The 27,660-nt window shown below is 33.8% G+C and overlaps 1 protein-coding gene across 3 annotated transcripts; it reads right to left on the bottom strand.

Moving 5' to 3' along the window:
- Positions 1-5,873: 5,873 nt before the first annotated feature.
- cmtr1 (cap methyltransferase 1) lies at positions 5,874-25,786 on the bottom strand. Of its 3 annotated transcripts, XM_051096982.1 has the most exons (25): positions 25,616-25,773; positions 24,939-25,004; positions 23,312-23,435; positions 23,060-23,211; positions 22,799-22,957; positions 22,629-22,721; positions 20,540-20,611; positions 20,344-20,438; positions 20,190-20,262; positions 19,904-20,102; positions 19,214-19,332; positions 19,028-19,124; positions 16,139-16,271; positions 14,132-14,311; positions 13,975-14,031; positions 13,794-13,851; positions 13,554-13,622; positions 12,034-12,165; positions 11,784-11,909; positions 11,535-11,626; positions 9,632-9,700; positions 9,364-9,411; positions 9,177-9,289; positions 8,979-9,087; positions 5,874-6,560 (listed from the first exon to the last, which is right to left on the bottom strand). In XM_051096982.1, the coding sequence occupies exons 3-25, from the start codon at positions 23,418-23,420 to the stop codon at positions 6,425-6,427; spliced, it is 2,490 nt and encodes an 829-aa protein (XP_050952939.1). In that variant the 5' UTR covers positions 23,421-23,435; positions 24,939-25,004; positions 25,616-25,773; the 3' UTR covers positions 5,874-6,424. The 3 variants fall into 3 exon arrangements, with proteins under 3 accessions (XP_050952939.1, XP_050952940.1, XP_050952937.1); XM_051096983.1 differs by lacking the exon at positions 24,939-25,004 and having other exon boundaries at positions 25,767-25,786; XM_051096980.1 differs by lacking the exon at positions 24,939-25,004.
- Between the last annotated feature and the right edge of the window lie 1,874 nt (positions 25,787-27,660).

The following is a 27,660-nucleotide window of genomic DNA, read 5'->3' as shown; positions in this document are numbered from 1 at the left end:
TAAACATATGAGTGCATCTAGGATGTTAAAAAATGTTTAAATGGAAAAAAAGCACCAAATATTCTTTAATAAAAGTACCATAATGCCATGGTACATGGAAACGGTAGTTCAACAAAAACTGTATTTTATATTAATAAATTAGTTAGTACTGTCATCCTGGTCAACCAGAATTTGGTTTTGTGCCAAAATCTAGTGAGCTGCCAGTATAAAGTTTTTTTGGCCATCAAATTTTGATTTAAACATCTAAGTGCATCTATGATGTTCAAACATGCTGTCTAAATTAACAAAAAGCATGAAATATTCTTTAATTAAAGTACCATAATGCCATGCCACTCGAAAATGGTAATCATTCACTATACAAAAGCACAATTTTATTTTACAATAATAAATGAGTTAGTATTGTCTTCCTGGTAAATCAGAAATTGTTTTTGTGTCAAAATCTAGTGAGCTGGCAAAATAAATAGCATTTTTGGACATCAAATTTTGATTTAAACATCTAAGCGCATCTATGATGTTCAAAAGTGCTGTCTAAATGAACAAAAAAAAAGCACCAAATATTCTTTAATAAAAGTACCATAATGCCATGGTACATGAAAACGATAATCATTCACTATACAAAAGCACAATTGTATTTTACAATAATAAATGAGTTAGTATTGTCTTCCTGGTAAATCGGAAATTGTTTTTGTGTCAAAATCTAGTGAGCTGGCAAATAAATAGCATTTTTGGACATCAAATTTTGATGTAAACATCTAAGCGCATCTATGATGTTCAAAAGTGCTGTCTAAATGAACAAAAAAAAAGCACCAAATATTCTTTAATAAAAGTACCATAATGCCATGGTACATGAAAACGATAATCATTCACTATACAAAAGCACAATTGTATTTTACAATCATAAATTAGAATTGTCTTCTCAGTCAATCAGAATTAGGTTTTGTCAAAATCTAGTGAGCTGCCAACATAAATAGCATTTTTGGCCATGAAATGTAAGATTTAAACATATAAGTGCATCTAGGATGTTAAAAAATGTTTAAATGGAAAAAAAGCACCAAATATTCTTTAATAAAAGTACCATAATGCCTGAAAATGTAAACAGTAGTCATTCACTCAACAAAAACCTAACTGTATTTTATATTAATAAATTAGTTAGTATTGTCATCCTGGTCAACCAGAATTTGGTTTTGTGCCAAAATCTAGTGAGCTGCCAACATAGATAGCATTTTTGGCCATCAAATTTTGATTTAAACATCTAAGCGCATCTATGATGTTCAAACATGCTGTCTAAATTAACAAAAAGCACAAAATATTCTTTAATTAAAGTACCATAATGCCATGCCACTTGAAAATGGTAATCATTCACTATACAAAAGCACAATTGTATTTTACAATAATAAATTAGTTAGTATTGTCTTCCTGGTAAATCATAAATTGTTTTTGTGTCAAATGACATGGCATTATGGTACTCTTTCATTTAAGTACCATAATGCCATGGTACACGAAAATGGTAATCATTCACTATACAAAAGCACAATTGTATTTTACAATCATAAATTAGTATTGTTTTCTCAGTCAGTCAGAATTTGGTTTTGTCAAAATCTAGTGAGCTGCCAACATAAATAGCATTTTTGGCCATAAAATGTTTGATTTAAACATATAAGCGCATCTAGGATTTTCAAAAATATTTAAATGAAAAAATATTCTTTAACTGAAGTACCATAATGCCATGGTACAGGAAAACGGCAATCATTTACTAAACAAAAGCACAATTGTATTTTACATTAATAAATTAGTAAGTATTGTCTTCCTGGCATTTTTGGCCATTAAATGCTCAATTTAAACGTCTAAGCGCATCTATGATGTTCAAAAATGTTGTCTAAATAAACAAAAAAGCACCAAATATTCTTTAATTAAAAGCACAATTGTATTTTACATTAAATTAGTTAGTATTGTTTTGCTGGTAAATCAGAATTTGGTTTTGTGTCAAAATCTAGTGAGCTATTTTTGGCCATCAAATGTTTGTCTGAATCCACCTATGATGCTCAAAAATGCTGCTACAAAAACAAAAAAGTACCATAAATATTTCACGTTCCATAATACCACGGTACCCAATGATAAAATAGTAATCATTCACTATATCAAATTTTATTTATATCACCATTTTATTTATTTATTTTATGTTTGTATGTTATTTTAGTATTATTTTTTTTTAATTTATTGTTTTGACAATGTATCAGAACCTACTTTGGTTTTGTCTCAAAATCTAGAGAACTGACTACTTAGACAGCAATTTTGGGCATCATATGGTTGAACGTGTGCTTAATTTGGTCAAAAATAGTCTAAACTATTTAAGTAAAATTAAACAACCAAACAATGGACTGGCGTGGTTAAAAATGACGAAATCTTTCAGTAGCTTGAGATATTATTGATATATAGTATTTTTGTAAGAAGAAATACCCAACATTTGTACTTTTTAAAATGTTTGAGATTCAAAAGTATTAAAAGGCATCTGTTACCCAAAATGGTATACTAACAAATAACCAACTGTGGACCATGGGTTATCATTTAAAAAGCAAAAAATGTTGCATTGGTAATATTATAGAACAGAAAATTTATATAGCACCACAGTGCCATTTTTGAATAAAAAACTTTGTGGTTTCATAGTATTTTTTGTCCTTTTTTGTAATTGAATCCCCTTTGGTCAATTTGATTTGAGCTTCCAGCCATCTTGGAAGTGACCAGACTTTTAACCTTAATTTTAATAAAACTCTGGCGCCCTGCGGGAAGATAGAATACTCTTATATCTTCTGGACGCTTTCTCTAACGGCTAGTGATGGGCAGTATTGCTGCGACGCTCCTCAATTGCTTTCAGGAGATGGCACATTGAACCTCTTGGCCAGAAAAGAGAGTGTGTGAAAGGGACGGGGGTGAAAAAACAGTTTGCATACGTTCCTGTTTGGTTACCCAGCCAGCGAGCGTCAAGCGAGCGAGCCCTCGGATGAGAGGAACCTCTCTAACAGAAGCCGTCTACAGGGAAATTTAATTGTCCTTTGAGGTGAATCTCTGCTTAGCTTTCCAGTCACAAACTCAAAGCAAGAGATGGATAGGGAAACAGGGTGTGGGAGACTCTCATTACACCTGCATACAAAAGACCGCCTGTGTCCCGCCGTCCTTGAGATGCCAGAAAACCTACAGCTTCAGAGAAGAAATGAAAATACACAGCAAGGTACACAATATGCTCATTAGTGATGTGTCAGTCATGGTGACAGTTCATGTATTGTTGTTCTAGAGGAGCAAAATACAGATATAAAATCGCATTGAATATAAGACATGACAAAATAAATTGGACCTGTTCCATCTTTCCCTCCTCCTGCGAAGGCGGCATCGCTATCCTGAATCATAAAACCTGGGGTTCAGGATGTGAAAAAAAACACTCTCAAGCCTAAAGTATTAAAGTTTGACATGAAAAAACACAATCATACTGGTGGCCGATAAAACAGGCAAAAAAAAACATGGACTTGTATTAAAGAAGAGACATCTAGAGACCAGAATATCAGCAAGCAAACACCCAAACACCACACCAACCACAAAGCATTGCATTAAAATCCATTAGGACACCTTAGCATTCTGAAGGTGACTTTTGCAGGAGCTTTCTCAACTGCCTGGTTATTTTGTTCTACAATGCAGCTATATTATAGCATAGCTTTTTATTTAAAGTTGGAAGTATGTCCAGTTCAACCTGCATACATACAGTACATTTACTTTACTCAATATATACTATATTGCAAATCTCAACTGTTTGATTTCTTGTAACGTTACCCAAGTTAAACTACATTATATGCTATACAGCATGAAGACAGTACAAAAATGTACAGATAATTTACTCACCCCTTTGTCATTCAAGATGTTCATGTCCTTCTTTCTTCAGTCAATAAGAAATTATGTTAATTGAGGAAAACATTTCAGGAATGTTCTCCATATTGTAAACTTCAATGGTGACACAAAGTTTGAACTTCCAAAATGCAGTTTAAATGCAGCGTTAAATGATCCCAGCCGAGGAAGAAAGGTCTTATGTTGTAAAACAATCGGTCATTTTCTAAACAAAGTGACAGTTTATATACTTTCTAAGCTAAATTGCTCGTCATGTCTCGTCTCTGCAATCCGCATGCGCAGTGTGTGTAAATACAGTCAACACAATTAGGGTATGTCGAAAAACTCCAGTCTTGTTTTCTTCTTCAACGTCAAAATCGTCCTACATCGCTGTTTTACTTTTTTTGTAAAGGGCGTTTGATCTTCTTTGGGTGTTCACTTTGTAAACACTGGGTCGGTACTTCTGCAGCGATGTAGGACCATTTTGGAATTGGGGAAGAAAATGAGATGGGAGTTTTGCAAGATAAGACCCTTCTTCCTTGGTTGGGATCGTTTTGAGCCATTTGAAGTGTATTTAAACTGCATTTTGGAAGTTCAAACTTGGGAGCACCATAGAAGTCCACTATTTGGAGAACATTCCTGAATTTTTTTCCTCAAGAAACAATTTCTTATCAACTGAAGAAAGACAGACACGAACATCTTGGACGACAAGGGGGTGAGTAAATTATCTGTACATTTTTGTTCTGGAAGTGAACTTGTTTAATTAATGGGACAGTTCACCTAAAAATAAAATTTAGCTTAAATTTTTGCTTAAATTTACTCACCCTCAGGCCATCCAAGATGTAGATGAGTTTGTTTCTTTATCGGAACAGATTTTGCTTTTGTGCATATTTTGCTCCTGTTTCAAACGAGACTAGTTTTTCATATCCTGATGAAAGCTTTAAAATGCTGCCTTTCGGAGGCAGCATTCCAAGGCAGGAAGGCATCAAGGAACATTCGAATCCAAATTCTGTTTACTTACAACAGTGCTTTTATTTTTTAAGCAAAACATGCCATTCTCTGCCATCTTTTCTGATGCACAGACCTTCAATGACATCTATACATAACTATTTAAGATCGTTTTTCTGCAAAATATACATCTTAACCGTTAGGTAACCTAGCAAAGACTGCATGTTACGCTGCCTCTAAAGTCTGTCCGAAACTGTTCCCGGAGTTGCCTTCGCAGCTTTCTAAGTCCTGAAGGCAGCGAGGCAGCAAGTCAGGTGACTAGGCTTTCGGACGCAGCCACAGTTTTCACTTTACAAGACATTCATTGTTGGACTGGAGTCGTGTGGATTACTTGTGGATTATTGTGATTTGGAGCTGTTTGGAGTTTCATTCTGACGGCACCCATTCACTGCAGAAGATCCATTAGTGAGCAAGTTATGCAATGCTAAATTGCTCCAAATCTGTTCTGATGAAGAAACAAAGTTGTCTAAATGTTTGATGGCCTAAAAGTGAGTCAATTTTTAGCAAATTCTCATTTTTGGGTCAACTATTCCTTTAACATATGATTTTCTGTAAAGCACGTTTGAAACAATGAAAAGCACGTACAAAAAAACTCATCTGACTTTCCTTCAGAAAATCTATTTCTCTTCTGGCATCTGTAAGTTTTCATTGTTCAAACACTTCATTCAGACAGTCTGTTCTTCCAGATTGTGTGGATTCTCAATGCAAGCAGAAACAAATCGAGTGTCTTATCAGCAGAGGTCCCAGCTCCAAATCTTCAGTCACAGTTTTCTTTTTCCCACAATGGAGCATAAAATCAAATATTACAAGCTTCTTGGTCTTCTAGCTTTTGTCGCAAAAACAACTTTTGAGCGTCACACCCACATCTCAAAATCCAATCAACAATGATGAATAGAACCTAGTCCCACCGCCCTTCATTTTATCTTTTTCAGTAAGCTGTGAGAAAACATCTGTCGCTGCTTCCAAACCTAAAAGGGACGAATAATAAAGCAGAATCAACTTCCTCAGTGGTTTAATGTAATGAACATCACGGACAGGTTTAAAATTCAAATCCTTTTCCAAAAATCACCAGAAATGGCAATTAATAGCCAGTCTAATCTTTTTAAACACTAAATCAAAACAAGGCAACACATGCACACAGTAGAGCGAACGCACACTGTCATGCTCTTTTACATGGTTCTGGTTCGCACTGATGAACTGAATCGGCAGCTACACATCTGATCGATTAGTGGAGGAATAATTCATGTGAGGAAGCAGGTTTTGAAGTTGAAGAGAAAAACATGTGGACAAGGGAAAAGCAGTGTCATCTAAGTTTCTCCTCTGAAGATAATGGACACACGCAGATACACACCACCGAGCACGGAGATGCCCTGTCGTCTAACTCGTAGGGGCTATTTTGGAGAGAGCCTTGAAGTGTGAAGAAACACAGTTTGAATGTTTCCCAGCAGACTCTTGTGAAAGCTACAGTGCCCCCTGGTGGTGAGGAGAATGTACAGTCTATGCTTTGTTGCTTAGTGTAGCATGATTGTAATGTGTACGTGTGTTTTTATTGTTGACAGTGCTGATGGATGAAGGAGAGCACGTCGTCTTTAGACAGTTTGTTGGGGTTGACCCGCGTCTGGGAGTCGTGAACTCGGACGCCTTCCTCCCAAGCCCAAAACAGCCTGTCTTGATGGCACACACTGAGAAACAGAAGGAGAATAAAGAAAAAATGTTATGAAATAATAAAGCATACATGTGATTTATGAATGAGAATGGGGTTAGTACAAATTTTTTTTATCAAGAAATTAATACTTTTATTTAGCAAGCGTGAATTAAATTGATCAAAAGTGACAGGAGACTGTTACAAAACAGGATAAAAGCTGATCTTTTGAACTTATTATGTATTGCATAATACATACTCGCAATTTTGACTTTTTTTGTGAGATATAAACTAACAACTGCGAGTGACGAAGTCCAGTTTTGAAGGGAAAAAGACTGACGTTCTGAAGTCAGAATTGCGTGAAATTAACCTGCACATTTGACTGTTTTTCTCAGAATTGCTTGATATAAACTTTTCTCTGGAAAACGTCAGAATTGTGAGTTTATATCTTGCAATTCTCGCTTTATAACGTGCAATTGCGAGTTTATATGTTGCAATTCTGACTTTATTTGTTAGAATTGCGAGTTTGTCTCACAATTCTGTCTTTATAACTTGCAATTGTAAGTTTATATCACAATAATAAGGAAAAAAGTCAGATTTGTGAGTTTATATTTCACAATTATGAGAAAAAAAGCAAGATTTGTGAGTTTATATCCCGCAATGCTGACTTTATAATTCACAAATGCAAGTTTATCACAATTCGGACTTAATTTATCAGAATTGCAATTTATATTACAATTCTGACTTTACAATTTACAATTGAGTTTATAGGAAAAATAAGGAAAAATCATATTTGTGAGTTTAAATTTTGCAATTCTGACTTTATAACTTGCAGTTGTGAGTTTATATCACAATTATGAGAAAAAAAGTCAGATTTGTGAGTTTATATCCCACAATTCTGACTTTATAATTCACAAATGCAAGTTTATCACAATTCTGACTTCATTTATTAGAATTGTGAGTTTATATCATAATTCTGACTTTACAATGTACAACTGAGTTTATATCTCAATTCTGAGAAAAAAAAAGATTTTTGAGTTTATATCTTGCAATTCTGACTTTATTTGTCAGAACTGCAAGTTTATGTCTCGCAATTCTGACTTTATAACTTGCAGTTGTGAGTTTATATCGAACTTATGAGAAAAAAGTAAGATTTGTGAGTTTATATCCCGTAATTCTGACTCTATAATTCACAAATGCAAGTTTATCACAATTCTGACTTAATTTATTAGAATTGCGAGTTTATATCACAATTCTGACTTTACAATTTACAACTGTGAGTTTATATCTCAATTCTGAGGAAAAATCAGATTTGTGAGTTTATATTTCACAATTTTGACTTTATAACTTGCAACTGCAAGTTTATGTCTCGCAATTCTGACTTTAAAACTTGCAATTGCGAGTTTATCACAATTATGAGGAAAAAAGTATGATTTGTGAGTTTATATCTCGCAATTCTGACTTTATTTGTCAGAAACACAAGTTTATGTTTCACAATTCTGACTTTACAACTTGCAATTGCGAGTTTATATCACAATTCTGAGGAAAAATCAGATTTGTGAGTTTATATTTCGCAATTTTGACTTTATAACTTGCAACTGTGAGTTTATGTCTCGCAATTCTGACTTTAAAACTTGCAATTGCGAGTTTATATCACCATTATGAGAAAAAAAGTCATATTTGTGAGTTTATATCTCACAATTCTGACTTTATAACTTGCAACTGTGAGTTTATATCTCAACTCTGACTTTATTGAGTTGCAGAAACAGGCTTCCATAGAAAAGTTATTTTAAACTAATATTTCACAATATTAGTGTCTGTACTGTATTTTTCATCAAACAAATGCAGCCTTAGCAAGCATAGGAGACTTTAAAAACATTAGAAAATATTACCAATCCCAAACTTTTGTACAGTAGTAAATGTATTCAATTACAAATTAGTCATTTGCTAAAAGGACAATTCAGATTCATTTTAAGCTCACTTAACACATTTTTGTGGAAGAACTATTTTAAATGTTAAAACAAAGGTTGCACATTCATGTTTTGGAATGCCTTGCTTCACAGTGCATTACTGTAAACATGACTCCTGTTTTTTTTTATAAACAGGAACAGTCAAAATAATTTTCTATTGTACTTGAAACCATGCCACAGCATGCCGCTTGTTTTAAACCCAGAACATTCCTTTAAAGAGACTACAGAGCAATAACCATCAGTATCTAAGAAAAAAATGCAATACGATTAAAAAAAAAGACATCAAAAAGGATGCTGGGGGTTTAGAGAAACATTCATTTCTTTGAAGGTCAGATGTTACATGAAGGCCAGAAATACTTGTGCAATATCTTCACAAAAATTCAAGCTATGTAATGCAATTTTCCTGCTCAGGGCTTCAGTCCAAAAATCGGTTGCTAGTGTGGTGCCAGTCATGCAGGATTACTTCATATTGGCACTTTAATACTTACTGGAAAGGTGCCACAGAACCAGGCGGCAGTTCGTAAGTTGATTCTTTGGTCTGCTTGTTGTAGAAAAACTTTCTTTTAGAACTTTTGCTGAACGCCATGGTCCACGGGTCTGTCAAGAAGAGAAAATAATAATGACGAATTCATCTTGAACAAGACACTTCACTATTATAATCCTGTTACTCAGTCCCTCTCTCTCACCATTAACTGTTTTGATGATATAAAGGCCGTTAGGGAGGAAGTGACGGTCATCTCTGCCAGTGTACGACAGTCTTGGCATCCCTCCTGAGCTCTTGGTTATCTTCATTTCCAACCTAAGGAAAAGAAAATCTAATTAAAAACATAAAAAAAAAAAATCTACATATATGTGATTGCTGTTTAAACACACCTCACAAAGATCTTCTCCATCTCCTCTAACCTATAGACTTCCTTCACTCTAAAAAATACAGAGAGAATACGTGAATGAGGCTGAGGCAGCAAGCATACTGATTTGCAGTATCATCATAAACATGAAAGATCCTGTCTAGGCTCTAGTAAAACACAGTATCTTCATTAATTTTACATACTGCACCCTCCGGTGTTCATAGGACTTCCTGGCCCCCAGGGCTGTCACTGACATGGCAATTAGCACAACCGCAAAGAGAAAGGAATATTACCGGATGGGGTTCATGTCTGGCCTGCTGGGTTTGGACACAGCTTTCACAAACTTCTCGGCCATCTGGATTCTGCACCATGAACAGGATTTTGCATTTAGATGACAGTAAACCTTAATACACAGCAACTAAAGCTAATTTGTGAGGTCAATCCCATCATACAAGATGGGAAATTTAATGCTAATAATATAATATACACATACACTACCAGTCAAAAGTTTTTGAACCGTAAGATTTTTAATGTTTTTTAAAAGAAGTCTCTTCTGTTTACCAAGCCTGCATTTATTTGAACCAAACAAAAACAGTAAAATTTTGAAATATTTTCACCATGTACAATAACTGTTTTCTATTTGAATATATTTAAAAATTTATTCCTGTGATTAAAGCTAAATTTTCAACATCATCACTCCAGTCTTCAGTGTCACATGATCCTTTAGAAATCATTCTAATATGCTGATTTGCTTTTTCAAGAAACATTATTATCAACGTATTATATGAAATAAAACGTTTTTGTAACATTATACACTATACCATTCAAAAGCTAGGAGTCAGTATTTTTTTTTTTTTTTGGAAAGAAATTATAGAAATTAATACTTTTATTTAGCAAGGATGTTTTAAATTGATCAAAATTGATGATAAAGACATTTATGTTACAAAAGATTTCTATTTCAGATTTTTCTGAACTTTCTACTCAAAGAAACATGAATAAATTCTACTTGGATGTTTTCAACATAATCATGAGAATATTAAGAAGATTAAGAATATCAAAATATTAGAATGATTTCTGAAGGATCATGTACTGGAGTAACGATGCTAAAAATTCAGCTTTAAAATAAATTAGAAATTAGACCTTAAAATATATTCAAATAAAAAACATAAAAAAGTAAAAATATTTAAAAAATGTTTTTGCTGTACTTTGGATCAAATAAATGCAGGCATGGTGAGCAAAAGAGACTTCTTTAAAAAAACATTAAAAATCTTACTGTTCAAATACTTTTGACTGGTAAAGTAAGAATATAATAATTGTACCTTAGAAAGCAGTTCATACAAAAATTACTGACATTATCTGAACATTTTTTAACAGTGTTTCCACAGGTTTTATAAAGGTAAATCTATGACTTTTTAAGACCTCTATAAGAATCTATAGAATCGAACACAACAAATCAATATGGTCTCTAAATATAAATCTAGATGTCTTGTATTAGCAACGCTTCAAGTTTCAAAGTAGAACTTCTAACAGATCGCCATTAATTTTTATTTTAAAAATGTGTAAAATATATATATATATATATATATAAATTAAACTAATGATGGCAATGAATGTCTCTGCAACCAATCAATAGAATGATCTAGTTCTGCTAGTTTTGCTCAGATCAGAGAGCAAAAAATGATTTTCTTTATCAGTATTTTTGTCGTTTTTCAGTGCAAAAGTCTTCTTTCTAAAAAGCAGATCAAAATGAAGTGAGTTTGATTAAAACAAGAACAAGTATCTGTCAACAGACTTAAAAATCATCTTAATTCAAAGGGAAAACAAGTTCCCACACACCACTGACAGATATTTGTTCTTGTTTTAAGCACAATCTTACTTAATTTTGCTCAGTTTCTCAGAAAACAAGACTTCATATCTTCAATTTGCATATCATGTAAATTCATTTTGATTTAATGATGGTTGGATATTTGTATTGGAAAACAAAACAAGGACAATACTAAGAAGATATTCTTTTTTAGGTGTTTTGTTTTTTGCAGTGCATGAAAATTTTGATGCCATAACTTTATGAATTTAAGATTTTCTACTCCAATTAAATAATAACAATATTCTGTTATTGTTTTCATGTCACAAAATGGATTTTGTGTAAGCACAATGGTTTCTACATGTAATAATTTGGGAACAGGCTCTGCAAAAGACCTCTGGTTGAAGTGCTGATCTCTGACATCGGTGCCGTTGAGAACAAGAGCATCGAGAACGTGCACAGCGTTGATTCTTCTCTGGGCTTTTCCCTACAAGCACGGATATAAAGACTTAATATAAAACTTCTTACAAATATGCATGTCATTATTGTACTTAACACAAGAGCTCTTTCCCCTGTCAGTATTAATTTAAAGCTGTCATTCAACACAGTTCTTTCTATTCTCAACATTAATTATCTTCGTTCACCTCTCCCTTCAGCTCCTGGACGATCTCTACGCTCAGTAGTGTCTCTCTGGGAAGCTCCAGTTTGAAGTTTTCCAGCTTCTTCCAGCGCAACGGGGTTTTGCCGTCCCACGTGTAGATCTGAGATCTCTGTATACACAAACAGGTCAGGTTTTTCAGTCTTTAAACAGTATAGAAAGATATATATGACCACAACACAATATAAATATCGGCTGAATTATATAAATATCACATTCAGAGACATATTCCTTACCCCAAGTCCCAGGAGAAAGAGTTGCTCTCCTCCTCCCACAATGCACCTGTAGTCCAGTACGTGCTGTAGTTTATCCAGATTTTCTGAGTTCAGTGCAGTCGGTCTTGAACTAAAACTGTCCATATCTGAGCCCTGAGATTAAAAAAGACAGTAAGTAGAGAAATATATTTATATTTTATTTATATAAAATATCAACTGTATTTAAAAAGTGCTATTTAATGTCACAGACATAAAAATAAATACTTTTTCTTATTTCTTTGTGCATGAACCATATTTAAAAACTTGCATAAAAGTAAATATAAAAAAAAGAAAATTAATAAATAAAAATTCCCACATATAAACTGCATTTTGGCAGTAAAACATCACCTACATGCCAACAAAATACAAAAAGAATTTATATTTTGAACAAGGAAAAAATAAGCAATTTAAATATATATACATATATATATATATAATTAATTTGTGGATAAACTGTATTTAAAAACTTGCATAATTAACAACTACAAAAGTAGACAAGAAATTATATTTTGCTCAAACAAAAACATTTACCCCTCAAAACCCTTTTTTTCCCTGTTATTTAAAGACATAAAAATAAATAATTTAAACATATATATATATATTTTAATAAATATGTTTCTTATTCATTCTTTGTGCATGAACTGTATTTAAAAACTTGCATAAAAATAAACATTATTTAAAATAAACAAAACAATATTTTAATAAATAAAATTCTAACATTTAAACTGCATTTTTACCCAATGACAAAAATACGTAACAAGTAAAAGAGTCACCTACACGTCATGTCATTCATTTTTTTTTAAATTAATCTTTTTATTTTTTTTGGAGACAAGAAATTATATTTTGCACAAACAAAAAGAACATTTAGACACATTACCCCTCAAAATTCTCATTAATACATCCGGGAAATTTAGTTTATTTTTCTAATCTGAAAATATTACTGCAACTGAGTAATTTATATATATATATATATATATATATATATATATTTTATTTATTTATTTATTTTATTTATTTATTTTTTTCACAAAATTGAAAAAGAGCCACTATATATCAAAATAAAAAAATATATATTTAAAGAATATTTATATATTTATATATTTTTTTTTTTCACAAAATTTAAAAAGAGGTACTATATATCAAAAAAAAAAAAATATATATATATATATATATATATATATTCAAAATAAACAAAATTCACCCAATAACATCAATCGCATCATGTCATTTTTGTTAATGAAACAATTTAAACAGCATTAAAAAATCTTGAATATTTAAAACGTCAAACAAAAAATAACAATAATAATAATTAAAATAAATAAAGATAAATCATTCCTGTTATTCTCTCTTCACAAAATATATAATTTCTTATTTTTTCCCCTCTTTATTTTGGGGTGAACTATGACCCTGACATTATAGGCTTCACGTGATTCACCTACCTAGCTCTTCAATCGTTCAATTCCCAATCTAACTTCTCAAAGCCCACACACACACTCTCTTACCTTCACAAGCTCATAGAACTTTGTTTTTGGGTCTGCTGATGAAGGAGTGACTCTGGCTTTATCAGGAATCTGCACAAAGGTAAAGACATTCAAGGTCTCAATCATTCAAATCTGCATCAGCCTGTCCTCACAGATACCTACGCAAAACAATGTTCTTTGAAATCTTTCAGACCCCACAACAAAGTGCTAAACTAAACCTCAGTCCACTATGAAGCTTGTGACTATAGTGTTTGGACTCACCCCCCACAGTTTGAGGCATTCTTTGCGGATGTCTGCTTGCCGGGGCTCAAACAGTGTCCTAGAAAGACACACAGCCTTGTCAGTGACGCTTACAGAGATTCAGACATGTGCGCACCAACAAATGAAAGAGAGTTTGAAATGAATGCCCTGAAACACACCAGAGGAAGAATGTGTGACTCACGTATCTCTGACGTACGCGTGGATCTTAGCCAGCGCTTTGATCTGTACTGCACAATGGCTGCAAGACAAGGGATCAGAGTTCAATAAACAAACCTAAGCGAGAGTGAATGCATCGAGAGAGCTAGAGACAAAAGAGATCCAGAAAACGACGAGGATACCTTTCATTGGAGTTGATCATGCATTGGAAGAAGTCAGTGTCTCCTTTAATGATGTCCAGAGGGACGACTTCAGTAACATCTCTGTCTGAGTGTCTGAACTGATTCAGTTTCAGGTTGATGGTGAACATATATTCTCTGACAGCATCAGTGCCTGGCTTTAAACTCTTGCACACCACATATCTGCAGGCAGACAGCATTAAAATTCAGTCTCTCATGCTCATTAACCAATAGTGACCTTATGTGACATTAGTGAAATTTGTGCATTAATAAATATAGGGTTGATTTTTTAATTTTACAGCTTTATTATTAAAGACCCAGTACAAATATGTGACCCTGGAAAACACAAAACAAGTCAATTTTTTATATTTATACATCATTTGAAAGCTGAATAAGTAAGCTTTCCACTGATGTATGTTTGTTAAGATAGGACAATATGTGGGCGAGAGAAAACTATTTAAAAATCTGGAATCTGAGGGTGCAAAAAAATCTAAATATTGAGAAAATCACCTTAAAGTTTGTCAAAATGAAGTTCTTAGCAATGCATATTACTAATCAAAAAGTTTTGATATATTTACAGTAGGAAATATCAAAATATCTTCATGGAACATGATCTTTACTAAATATCCTAAAGATTTTTGGAATAAAAGAACAATTATTTTGGATTATTTTGACCTATACAGTGTATTGTTGGCTATTGCTACAAATATACATGTGCTACTTTTTTGGGTTTTGTGGTCCAGGGTCACATATATTAAAATTGATCTTAAAAAAATATATATATATATAATAAAATAACACAATAAAACATTAAATGAAATTTAAAAAATACTAAAAATCTATAATAATCAATAGAAACAAATAATCAGTCATACTCTACTGGTTAAATTCTATGTGTAAAACTATGAAATATTATTACAATTAAAATAAATGTTTTCTATTATAATATATTTTAGAATTTAATTTATTCCTGTGATGCAAAGCATCATTACTACAGTCTTCAGTGTCACATGATCCTTCAGATCTATTAGAAATCATACTAGTATGCTTATTTGATGCCCCCCCCAAAAAAAAAAATTTTTATTATTATTATATGTTAAAAATAGCTGTGCTGCTTTTTTGGAAACCATGATACACTGCAAAAAAAAAAGTTTAAATAATTATTTTACTTAGGAAATGCTACAAAAGATTTCTACTCCAATTCATCAAACAATCCTGAAAAAAAAAAATCTGAAGGATCATGTGACAATGAAGACTGGAGTAATTACACTGAAAATTCAGCTTTTAAACTATATTAAAATTGAAAGCATGAAAGCTTTAAAATCCAAATTATTCCAAACTTATGATTGGCAGTATAAATAAATAAAAAAATAAATCAAATCTAGCATTGAAGTTTAGGCCAATTTCTGCATATTCATATCAGGAAAAAAGCATATTCATGACCCTGGACCACAAAACAGTCATAAGGGTAATTTTTTTTTTAAATTGAGCTTTATATATTATATCAAATCTAAATAAATAAGCTTTCCATTGGTGTATGGTTTGTTAGAATAGGACAATATTTGTCAGAGGTACGACTGTTTGAAAATCTGGAATCTGAGGGTGCAAAAAAAAAAAAAAAAAAAAAAATTCTAAATATTGAGAAAATCACCTTTAAAGTTGTCCAAATGAAGTTCTTAGCAATGCATATTACAAATCAAAAATTAAGTTTCAATATATTTACAGTATAAAATTTGCAAAACATCTTCATGGAACATGATCTTTACTTAATATCCTAATGATTTTTGGCATAAAAGAAAAATTTATTATTGACCCATAAAATGTATTGTTGCCAATTGCTACAAATATTCCCATGCTACTTATGACTGATTTTGTGGTCCAGGGTCACATATTCATATGCTGAACAGAAAGACCCAGGTATATAAGTTTCAATGTCTACTACCAGCAGCTCTTCACATCCCCAAAGGTCTCTCGCTCTTTCAAAGTAAGTCATGGACAATGAACACTCACCTCTCTGAATTGGCAGGCCGGCTGGTGACGGGTTTGAAGAGCGAGACCCTCTCGAAGCAGAGGTACAGCAAATAAATCAAGCCCACGCTGAACGGTGTAAACAAGTCAAACGTCTTACACACAAAATGGCCTCCTGTAAAACACAAAGATTTTGTGTTGAGAAACAGAAGTGTAAGTGTTTAATTACACTGACCAAAATTATAAATGCAACACTTGTTTTTGCCCCTATTTTTCATGAGCTGGACTCAAAGATCTAAAACTTTTTCTCTGTACACAAGAGGCCTATTTTTCTCAAATATTGCTCACAAATCTGTCTAAATCTGTGTTTGTGAGGACTTCTCCTTTGCCGAGATAATCCATCCACCTTACAGGTGTGGCATATCAAGATGCTGATTAGACAGCATGATTATTGCACAGGTGTGCCTTAGGCTGGCCACAATAAAAGGTCACTCTAAAATGTGCAGTTTTATCACACAGCACAATGCCACAGATGTCGCAAATTTTGAGGGAGCGTGCAATTGGCATGCTGACTGCAGGAATGTCCACCAGAGCTGTTGCCCGTGAATTGAATTTTCATTTCTCTACCATAAGAAGTCTTCAAAGGCGTTTCAGAGAATTTGGCAGTACATCCAACCGGCCTCACAATCACAGACCATGTGTAACCACACCAGCCCAGGACCTCCACATCCAGCATCCAGGGCAGATGGCAGACAGCGTGTATGGCGTTGTGTGGGTGAGTGGTTTGCTGATGTCAACGTTGTGGATTGAGTGGCCCATGGTGGCGGTGGGGTTATGGTATGGGCAGGCGTATGTTGTGCCATTCATCCATGACCATCACCTCATGTTGTAGCATGATAATGCACGGCCCCACGTTGCAAGGATCTGTACATAATTCCTAGAAGCTGAAAACATCCCAGTTCTTACATGGCCAGCATACTCACCGGACATGTCACCCATTGAGCATGTTTGCAATGGTCTGGATCGGCGTATACGACAGCGTGTTCCGGTTCCTGCCAATATCCAGCAACTTTGCACAGCCATTGAAGAGGAGTGGACCAACGTTCCACAGGCCACAATCAACAACCTGATCAAATCTATGCGAAGGAGATGTGTTGCACTGCGTGAGGCAAATGGTGGGCACACCAGATACTGACTGGTTTTCGGACCCCCCGGACCCCTGCAATACAGTAAAACTGCACATTTTAGAGTGGCCTTTTATTGTGGCCAGCCTAAGGCACACCTGTGCAATAATCATGATGTCTAATCAGCATCTTGATGTGCCACAACTGTGAGGTAGATGGATTATCTCGGCAAAGGAGAAGTGCTCACTAACACAGATTTTTGAACAATATTTGAGAGAAATAGGCCTTTTGTGTACACACACAAAAAAAAAAACCTGTTAATAAAAAAATGATGGAAAAATGTTCATGTAAAACTAAAAACACAAACTTAAAAAAGTAGACTTTTAAAATATGGCTCTTCAATGCTAGAACTGTAAAAATTATTACTGATGATTTGATACACCTAAAATTAGCTCTCAAGTAACCTAGTCTGCTCTCAGTCACATAATTACCTTCCTAATTACAGGATTTCAGAATAAATAGACTCGTGTCTGGGCGCATCCCAAGATAAAATCCAAACAGATCTGAGACAAGGCTGTACAATAATATCAAGGGAAGAAAAGGCATTAAATAATCTTCAAAGCCTTTAGAAAGACATCATTAAAGAGTTGAGATCATTTGGAACCGCTGTTAAAGAACTGGCTGTCCTCCAAAACTGAATGTCTGGGACTGAAAAAAAAAAAGCCATGACACCTATGGTAACCCAAAAGAAGATACAGTGTGCCACGACAAAGATGGAAGACGTGCTATTGATGTCGATCACCCCTAGAGTGCAGCATGATCAAGCTTTAATGATACTTCTTCAACACCAGGGGAACGAAAACTCAGGAAGAGGAAGAAAAAAAAATAGACGTAAAACGAAAATAATGCTTAAGAAAAACAAGGATTTTGAGTGATTTAACCAGGAATATAATCTCAAAAAGAGCCAGACGTCCATTCCAAACACCTATGGAATACAATTAAAAGACTTCAATGAGAGCCAACGGGTTGAAGGTCCAAACTGCAGTTTCAATGCAGCTTCAAAGGGCTCTACACGATCCCATCCGAGGAATAAGGGTCTTGTATAGCAAAACAATCAGTCATTTTCTAAGAAAAATACAAATTTATATACTTTTTGACCACAAATGCTCATCTTGCACTAGCTCGACCTCACACATTACATAATCATGCACACGTGATGTAGGCAGAAGTACCGGCCCAAAGTTTACAAAGTGAACATGCAAAGACAGAAATAAAATAAAATAAACGTAAAAATAAAATAAAATAACGATGTCACCCGATTTTGAAGTTGGAGGAGAAAATGAGATGGAGGTTTTTTTGCCCTACCCTACCTTTTAAAGTACACAGACAAAGAACTAAGTGCATGTGATGTTTATGTAATGCGCATCACAGAGCTACTGCAAGAAGAGCATTTGTTGTTAAAAAGTATATAAATTTGTATTTTTTTTAAGAAAAACACCAATCGCTTCGCTATATAAGACCTTTATTCCTCAGCTGGGATTGTGTAGAGCCCTTTGAATCTGCACTGAAATTTCAATTTGGATCTTCAACCTGTTGGCCACCATTGAAGTCCACTATATGGAGAAAAATCCTGGAATGCTGTCCTCAAAAACCTTAATGATGAGCATCTTTGATTTTTATTCTGGAAGTGAACTAATCCTTTAACTCCAGGGTTTCAAATCTATCTACAAAGTAGAAAAGTGGTATCTATTGGTAATAGAATAGAGAGTGCAAGTGTTAGAGGGTCAGGTGTAGATGGACCCAATACCTGGTCTGACGACAGACATGGCAGTGAGGAACTGACACAGAAGGAGCTGTTTACTCAAAATCTCCTGAATGTTCTCTTGGCCCTCCACAGAAAAACCCTGATGAGCAACACACCATTAGAATATATCAACCAATCACACAACAGCAAGATTCACATTTCAACCAATCACAGAAGACCATGTCTTACCCCATCTGCCATTAAGAAATGCAGGCCCCGCCCATCAGTGCTGTCTAAAACAAAGTTACGAAACGCTGTGATGTTTTCCGGCCGTGTGATGTCACCATCGCCATCAATCCCACCCTCACCTGAAACACCGGTAATGAGACATTTTTAAAAATCACATTTTAATATATCTTAAAATGTAATTTATCCTTGTGATGCAAAACTGAATTTTCAGCATCATTACTGCAGTCTTCAGCATCACATGATCCTTCAGAAACAAGTCTAGTATGCTGATTTGGTATTCAAGAAACATTTTCTGTTATTATGAATGTTGAAATCAATTGTGCTGCCTAACATTTTTGTGGAAATGTGACACCCTACTATTCAAAAGTTTATGGTAAGATTTAAAAAACAAAATATTATTCTGCAAGGACTCATTAAACTGATCATAAGTGAGATCAATAATGTTAGAAAATATTTTTTTATTTATTTAAAATATAATTTCAAGTGCTGTCCTTTTTTAAGTTTTTTTCCAATAATCGAACTTTTTTTTATAATATTTCACAATATTAGTTCTTACTGTATTTTTATTCAAATAAATGCAGCCTTGGTGAGCATAAAAGACTTCTTTAAAAAACTATTCTAAATATATAAAAGTAACTGTTCCAAATTTTAACTAGTTTTTGTTAATGTTTAAATGGTTAAAACTCATACCATAATAGGCCTCAAAAAGCTCGCTGGGAGCAGCATAGAAATCTTCCAGTTTGAAATCGTTGGCTCCTTTGAGCGTCATCCCAAAACCTTTCGCGTGCCAGCGCCGCCGCCACAACACATACTCTGAGAATCCTCCCGGTCCTGCACATACGTCTCCAAAATACAGCAACTCACCATCTCTATCACGCGTCTGGGCCTTCTACACACATAGACATCCAATTCAGAAATATAATCAAAGCAAATATTTCAATTCGTAATGCTACAGCTTGTGTAACTGTGGTCTCACCCCATGAGAATCTTTTGGGTTAGTGAACATATAGTCAAAAACATGATCCATGTTTGCCATCTTCATAGCAGCTCTGAGGACAAAACAGAGAGAAAGAAATTTAGAAAAACATGCTTCTGTTATTACACTGCATACATGTGGAGACATCACCCACCTGTTGAGAAAGAAAGCTCCTCGGATGGTTTCATAAGGGTTTGATCGAGTACGCGCTCGCCTCATCTCCTCGCCCTCCAAGTCATCAAACACGGTCTGAAAAGAAATGCAAATAAAAAGACACGTTATGTTATTACAACACACCAAGCACAAAATGTTTTGGTCATATGCAGGCCAGGCATATATTTGACACTCACCTTGCAGCGAAGAAGGAGATGCAGTAGATTCTCTGAGCAAAATTCGGTTTCATCGTCAATTTGTAATTTTTTCTAAAAATACAAAGCATAGGTATACACATAAACATGGGAAGCCGATAAATAACATTTTTTATATGAAAGTACACTACCGTTCAAAAGTTCAGAGTCATTAAGTTTTTTTAAAAGAAATTAATACTTTATTTAGCAGACACATTAAAGTGATCAAAAGTGACAGTAAAGACATTTGTAAATATAGCTGCAAGCAATGATTACCGGGGTTCAAACACTTAAGGTATGCAAGCATGAGGAAAAAAGACATTACATATTATTTAGCAAGGCTGTACCAATCTAAATCAATGATTAAAAAAGCATTTTTGAAAAATCCAGGTAATTTACCAAAGAAATATGATGTTTTTTAATGTTTATGACTGTTATATATGACTGATGTCCTTAAAACTTTACATGCTTGTTTAGAATCACCTGTCGCATGTGCTCAGCAGGTTTCGTGAAGGTTTGAGTTTTCCTTTAGCCTTTATAGGATTTGGGGTAAATTTGGACAGGCCCCTTTTCTAAATGACCCCATTGTAGCTTCCCAAAGAGTAATATTTAACATTTTTTTGATAATTATTGGCCGAGAGAGTCCAGAGAATCGTACTGCAGTGTTTTTTCAGATTGAGCGAAAACCCTAGGACTAGTTCGCAAAAGTACGTTTTTTACATCTTCTCAATCATTTAACAAACGATTAGATTGGCAGCAGTGGTTTTTAGAGGTAAAGTTGCCCAGAATAAGGAGGTCTATCGTATGATGCGTATATCGTGGGTATGTGCGAAAAACGTGATGTACAATCATTCGCACCCTCGAAAAATGCAATACTGCCCCCCCTAGTGGTCGATTTCTTTCAAATTTCTCTCAGACCTTTGGGGCCATGAGTCGAAGAGGCCCACTGTGTTTCATTCCGATCGGCCTCCATTAACCTTGTCTAACAGGTGCTCAAACTTCATCTGCCATGTTTTTTGAGTTTTGTGACCTCAGACTGAGCTTTTACATAAGTATTCTGAGTTTAAAGATATCTCATTCAGGAGTTATAGGCATTTTACTAAACGTGACCCTGCCTCTTTCAAACGTTTTGGCATCACTTTGCCACGTGAGTCAAAAGTTCAACTTTTTTTGATAACTATTGATATTCACTCTCCAGAGAATCTTTCTGCACTGATTTGGTTCCAATCGGGTGAAAAAACTAAGACTAGTTCACAAAAGTAGGTTTTTCGAAAAATCTGAAATGCCCGAAAATTTTGCCAGGCCCACGATCGAATCGGAGGCATATGTTTTGTCCAGCGTGAGCTAAGGATTTCAACGACACAAGACACTTGAGCCTTTTGATCATTGTAGTGCCCTGAAGGATCATTGAAAATGGAGAAACACTATTTTTTTATTTTACTCCATTTTAAAATAAAACACTTACGTTAAATTGTTAAATTAATTCACAATATTACTCTATGTATTGTATTTTTAAATGCAGCCTTGGTTAACATGAAACCTCTTTAATAAACATTTTTTTTTAAATCTTACCAACTCCAAACTTCTGAACATAGTGTATAACGGCATTTATAAAAAAGGAAAAGTATACATTTTACAAACTATAACTTGTCACAAATTTTTTTCCACCATGTAAAAAATGAGAGTTGAATTTTAAAAAGTACAAAAAATATAATTTAATCTCGTAATTCATCAAAGGTCATAAAACGGCATGAGGTGGGTTTCAATCCAAACATTTTTATGCAAATTTAGAATTTGCACTTAAGAAAACATGAATGGCAGCACTTGATATGCATTTAAGCGCAATATAAAATGAGTGTTTATGCATCAGACTGACATAAACGAGATGGAAATGTACTTCAAATAAAATGATAAAACACTGTTTGCACATGGCAGAACCATGTAAAAAGAGACAACAAATAGCTGAGCAAAAACAACTTCAGTCAGATGATGATTCATCATTTTTCTTACCATTGAAAGTAAAAAAAAAAAAAAATGAGCATTTGATCTTAAACGAATCATTGTAGGTATTCCGGTAATATGTGTTCAATACCTGGCCCACAGCCATCCATTCCCTTAGCTCATCTGAATCTGGGATCTCTGGAGAACTTTCTGGAAACCACGACACCGATTCTATAGCACTTGGCTGGGAGTAAAAAATGAGAAGTGAGGGAGAAATAATGGTCCTGGACTACTATTGTTTCTGTTTTAATACTGCCGTACCTCCGGCTCATCCTGCCAGTCTACATTGAGGTCGCCCTGGAAGCCCTTCAGGGTCAGGCCCAAACCTCGCCTCCCACGCTGGGTCGATGCTTCTACGATCTCTCTCCGTCCTTGACCGTACTTTCCCAAACCCTCGCCCACTCTGAAACCCATTTTGGCCTGAAGGAAAGAGAGGAGGAGACTATTTTAATATATGTGTGTTAATATGAGTTTAACAGGCTGACAGGAGAGTAAAAGAATGACAGGAGGTGCTTATTTTACCATGAGTTTCTGGGAGACATTGTTATACATAGCAAATTCAGAAGAGGTTTCAGAAGAGGCATCTTTGCCCTCGGCATTCTGGGAATTGGAAGGTCTGGAGAAACTAGGCTTGTGATCCTCAACATCGCTGAGTGACTCGCTCTGACTTGAGTCTGGAAGACAAAAAAAAAAACATGGGTGCATAAACTTGTATCACCAAAAGAATACAGCGTAAAGTGTCATAAGGTCACTCCTTAAGGAAAACTCTCTAACCCTGACTGGTGGTTCTTTGAGAAGACTCCTCATCTTCATCAGAGGAGTCCTCACGGACAACCTTCCTCTTCTTTAGAGGCTCGTCCGATGGTTGGGCAGCTCTCTTCATCTTAAATTCAAGAACCTGCATTCATTCAAAAACACGATTAAACCCAAAACAAAGATGCATAACATGAACTTGTGTTAAAGTGAACAATCATCAAGATTTTAGGTTAAAATTTATATTAACGTATAAAATTATTTTAAGTGGTAACCTATGTTTTCTACCATTTACCACTAGAGGTGAATAGGGTTTAAATTTTTTTTTACATCATCATACACTACCAGTCAAAGTTTTTGAACAGTAAGTTTTTCAGTGTTTTAAGAAGGATTCTCTTCTGCTCACCAAGCCTGCATTTATTTGATCCAAAATACAGCAAAAGTAGTAATTTAGTGAAACATTTTTACTATTTAAAACCACTGCTTTCTATTTAAATATATTTTAAAATGTAATTTATTCCTGTGATCAAAGCTAAATTTTCAGCATCATTACTCCAGTCTTTTTTTGTCTTATGATCTTTCAGAAATCATTCTAAAATGCTGATTTGCTATTAAAATAAATAAATAAATAAATATTTATAAATTGAGTACATTTTTTTCAGGATTCTTTGATGAATAGAAGGATCCAATGATTAGCATTTATCTGAAATAACAAGCTTTTGTAACATTAATACACTATACCATTCAAAAGCTTGGAGTCAGTATTTTTTGGGGGAAAGAATTTTTAAAAATTAACACATTTATTTATCAAGGATGCTTTAAATTGATCAAAAGTGATTATAAAGACATAATAATAATGTTACAAAGGACTAGTTCAGATAAATGTTGTTCTTCCGAACTTTCTGTTCATTAAAGAAACCTGAAAAAATTCTCAGCTGTTTTCAGTGTAATAATAATAATAAAAAAATGTTTTGGGAGCAGCAAATCAGATTATTAGAATGATTTCAGAAGGATCATGCAACTGGAGTAATGATGCTAAAAATTCAGCTTTGAAATCACAGGAATAAATTACATTTTAAAATATATTCAAATAAAAAAAAAAAGTTTTTTTTTAAATAGTAAAAATATTTCAAAATTGTACTGTTTTTGCTGTACTTTGGATCAAATAAATGCAGGCTTGGTGAGCAGAAGAGACTTCTTAAAAAAAACATCAAAAATATTACTGTTCAAAAACTTTTGACTGGTACTCTCCCAATTGGTTATTCACAGAACATTAAGACAACTTAATGACAACTTAATGTAAGTTTTGTATTACTTGTTTCTGAAATGTTTTATCTAAACAAGCAAATAATATACTATCAAATTAAATTTGCACTGATTAGCATACATTTTCAAAAGTGAAATTGGATAATTGGATAAAGCCAATTCAACATTTTTGTTTCATTTTGCATATTAGATTTAAAAGATTTTTACAGTGGGTCTTTACATTTTCAATTTTAAGGAACAAAATGTTGTATACAATAGATAAAAACCCTCTATAAAAACCTTCAGAATAGAAATAGGAATAAGTAGAATAACTTAAATATAAATGTATATTATTATTATTATTATTATTATTATTATATTTTTTTTTTTACAATGGTTTTACCTGTAGTGTCTTGCCTTAAAAATCCAATATTCCACACTGCAACTCAGCTAATAAGATCATAAGAAGCTGCAAGCATAATAATTACAAAAGAATCAGCTAAATGCGATCCAAAATAGTTTTACACTAAGTAGAGTCTGTCACATATGGCAGCTACCCACATAAGTGAATAAATATTGAGCTGGAATTCTTTATTCCTTTATATTGAGCCATATGAAAACTGTTTAAAACTGTTTTTAAAACTTGCATTCATTATAATCTATACATTTCCTTCCAAAGACTCTCGACATTTCGGTTTTTATATTCAAGTCAAAACTACACGTAAAATTAATAGTAATCAAACACAGAACAGGCACCAAGCAGGACATGTGTCATTTATTTCTTCCACTGTATAAAAATTAGGCTAAAATTAATTATTTCGCTTTATTCAGCTGCTCTGGCTATATAACTAACGTTACAGTGTCTATTTCGGTTTCAAATGTGCCATAATAAAAATGTTTAAGCTAAATTAATAACGCATTTCTGTATACTTCTAAATATTCAGATTTATTGGGGGGGTTTACAAAGCTTATGGTCTTAGAAACAGAATTGTATGACACATAAACACAAAGTGAAATCAGCACTCAGCTTTTTAGGTTTCGATTTCACAAGAAATGGTGCTGCGACACTCGTAAACATACCTAAAAGGAAATACGCAGCTATAATCCTGAATCACCTCCACAATGTAAACTCATATTTGTATCCAACCTTTGCAAATTCTTGACAATTTCTGCTTTATGTTCTGTTTCAAATGTCAAATCTGACCCGCGTTCCACTTTCAGTGGGTCTTACCGTGTTGCTGGCGCATGATAATTACGTCACCACTAGGGCTGAACAACAAATGCTTGCGAGCGAGATGATTAATATTAATTAGGTTGTGTTGAAACAAAAACTTAAGCGAAAGCTTACTTCATGAATATTAATAACAGTACGCAATCGTAAGTACGCAATTGGTAACCTGCCACTAACATCATTCAGGATACGGCTTGGTTTATTAATTCACGCAAAGGTGAAAATCATTTACTCAACTTTATTGTTTATTATTTTGTATATATGTGACCCTGGACCACAAAACCAGTCATAAGGGTCAATTTTCCAAAATTGATATTTATACATAATCTGAAAGCTGAATGAATAAGCTTTCCATTGATTTATTGTTTGTTAGCAGTGTTGGGAAGGTTACTTTGGAAATGTAATAGGTTACAGATTACAAGTTACTTGATTTAAAATGTAATAAGTAGTGTAACTTTTCAATTACTTTATTAAAGTAATGTAACATTACTTTTAATTACTTTGTGATTACTTTTCTAAATTTCTAATATTTTCAACTGTTAATCATTTTGAAACATTTAAACCAGGCTGAGTTAACTTTACAGTAGCGTTCAACACTGATTACTGTCAGACTCTCAAAATCCTTTATCACTTGAATTAAGATTATAATAAGTAAGGGATAATATGTGACCCTGGACCACAAAACCAGTCATAAGTGTAAATTTTTCAAAATTTATACATCAGCTTTATACATCATCTGAAAGCTGAATAAATAAGCTTTCCATCGATGTATGGATTGTTAGGACAGAACAATATTTGGCAGAGATGCAGCTATTTCAGTATGTGGAATCTGAGGGTGCAAAAAAAATCTAAATATTGAGAAAATTGCCTTTAAAGTTTTCCAAATTAAGATCTTTGCAAAGCATATTACTAATCAAAAATTAAGTTTTGATTTATTTACAGTAGGAAAATTACAAAATATCTTCATGGAACATGATCTTTACTTAATTTCCTAATGATTTTTGGTATAAAAGAAAAATTTATAATTTTGACCCATACAATGTATTTTTGGGTATTGCTACAAATATACCCCAGTGACTTAAGACTGGTTTTGTGGTCCAGGGTCACATATACATCTTTATTTTGCAATAACAACTGGCTGACTGTACATTATCTCACTTATTACACAGCTGCTTGATAGATTATTTAGATTTTTGCGTGTCAAAATAATTAGGCACGAAACACTGATCTGAGTTGAAATATTTGAACGCAAAGCTTCCATAGAGAAATCAGTTGCTAGCAAGCGGCAAGTTCAAACTAGACATTTTAGGGATACAGTGCAGTCATACCACTTTTCTTACACAACATTTCACCACATAAATAATTAACTAGTTTGTTAGTTATCTTATAATCCATTACAGTGTACAAATCTATTACTGCGTTTGTGTGAAACAATAAAGCAAGTCCACGATACCTATTGTCCACATAATACTGAATTAAGGTTTAATATTTTATTAGCTAACCAAACACAAAGCTTCCGCCAAGAAAAATTATCAAGCATACAACACTGACTTAAGCTGTCCCGAAAGAGTCTGAGCTGTGTAATAATTTAATTTAAAGCACAGCCACCACAAATTTAGACTTTTTTTTTTTTTTTTTTTACTTATATTTTGGGGCTTTTTATGCCTTTTATTGTGATAGGACAGTAGAGAGATGACAGGAAAGAGCTAGGAGGAGAGAGGGGAGCGGGATCAGCAAAGGACCTTGAGACAGGAATCAAACTCAGGTCACCGTGAGCGCAGTTGCGCTATATGTCATAACAAGATCATAACATAAATAACATCATAACAAGAAATACTTTAATAGCTATGATACTGGGTTTGGCATAGTTATCGAATAAGCATGTGTCCTCTTC

This window comes from Labeo rohita, chromosome 23 (assembly GCF_022985175.1).
Source record: "Labeo rohita strain BAU-BD-2019 chromosome 23, IGBB_LRoh.1.0, whole genome shotgun sequence".
Lineage (NCBI taxonomy): Eukaryota > Metazoa > Chordata > Actinopteri > Cypriniformes > Cyprinidae > Labeo > Labeo rohita.
This window is presented reverse-complemented; position numbering and strand designations above follow the sequence as displayed.

Excerpts from the sequence above, each read along its gene's own strand:
- cmtr1 (XM_051096983.1), bottom strand. The coding sequence starts at position 23,420 with ATGAAGAGAGCTGCCCAACCATCGGACGAGCCTCTAAAGAAGAGGAAG. Across the intron at positions 22,958-23,059 it reads ATGTCTCCCAGAAACTCATG|GCCAAAATGGGTTTCAGAGT; the intron begins GTAAAATAAGCA and ends TCTTTCCTTCAG. Across the intron at positions 19,333-19,903 it reads GCTTTTTGAGGCCTATTATG|GTGAGGGTGGGATTGATGGC; the intron begins GTATGAGTTTTA and ends CCGGTGTTTCAG.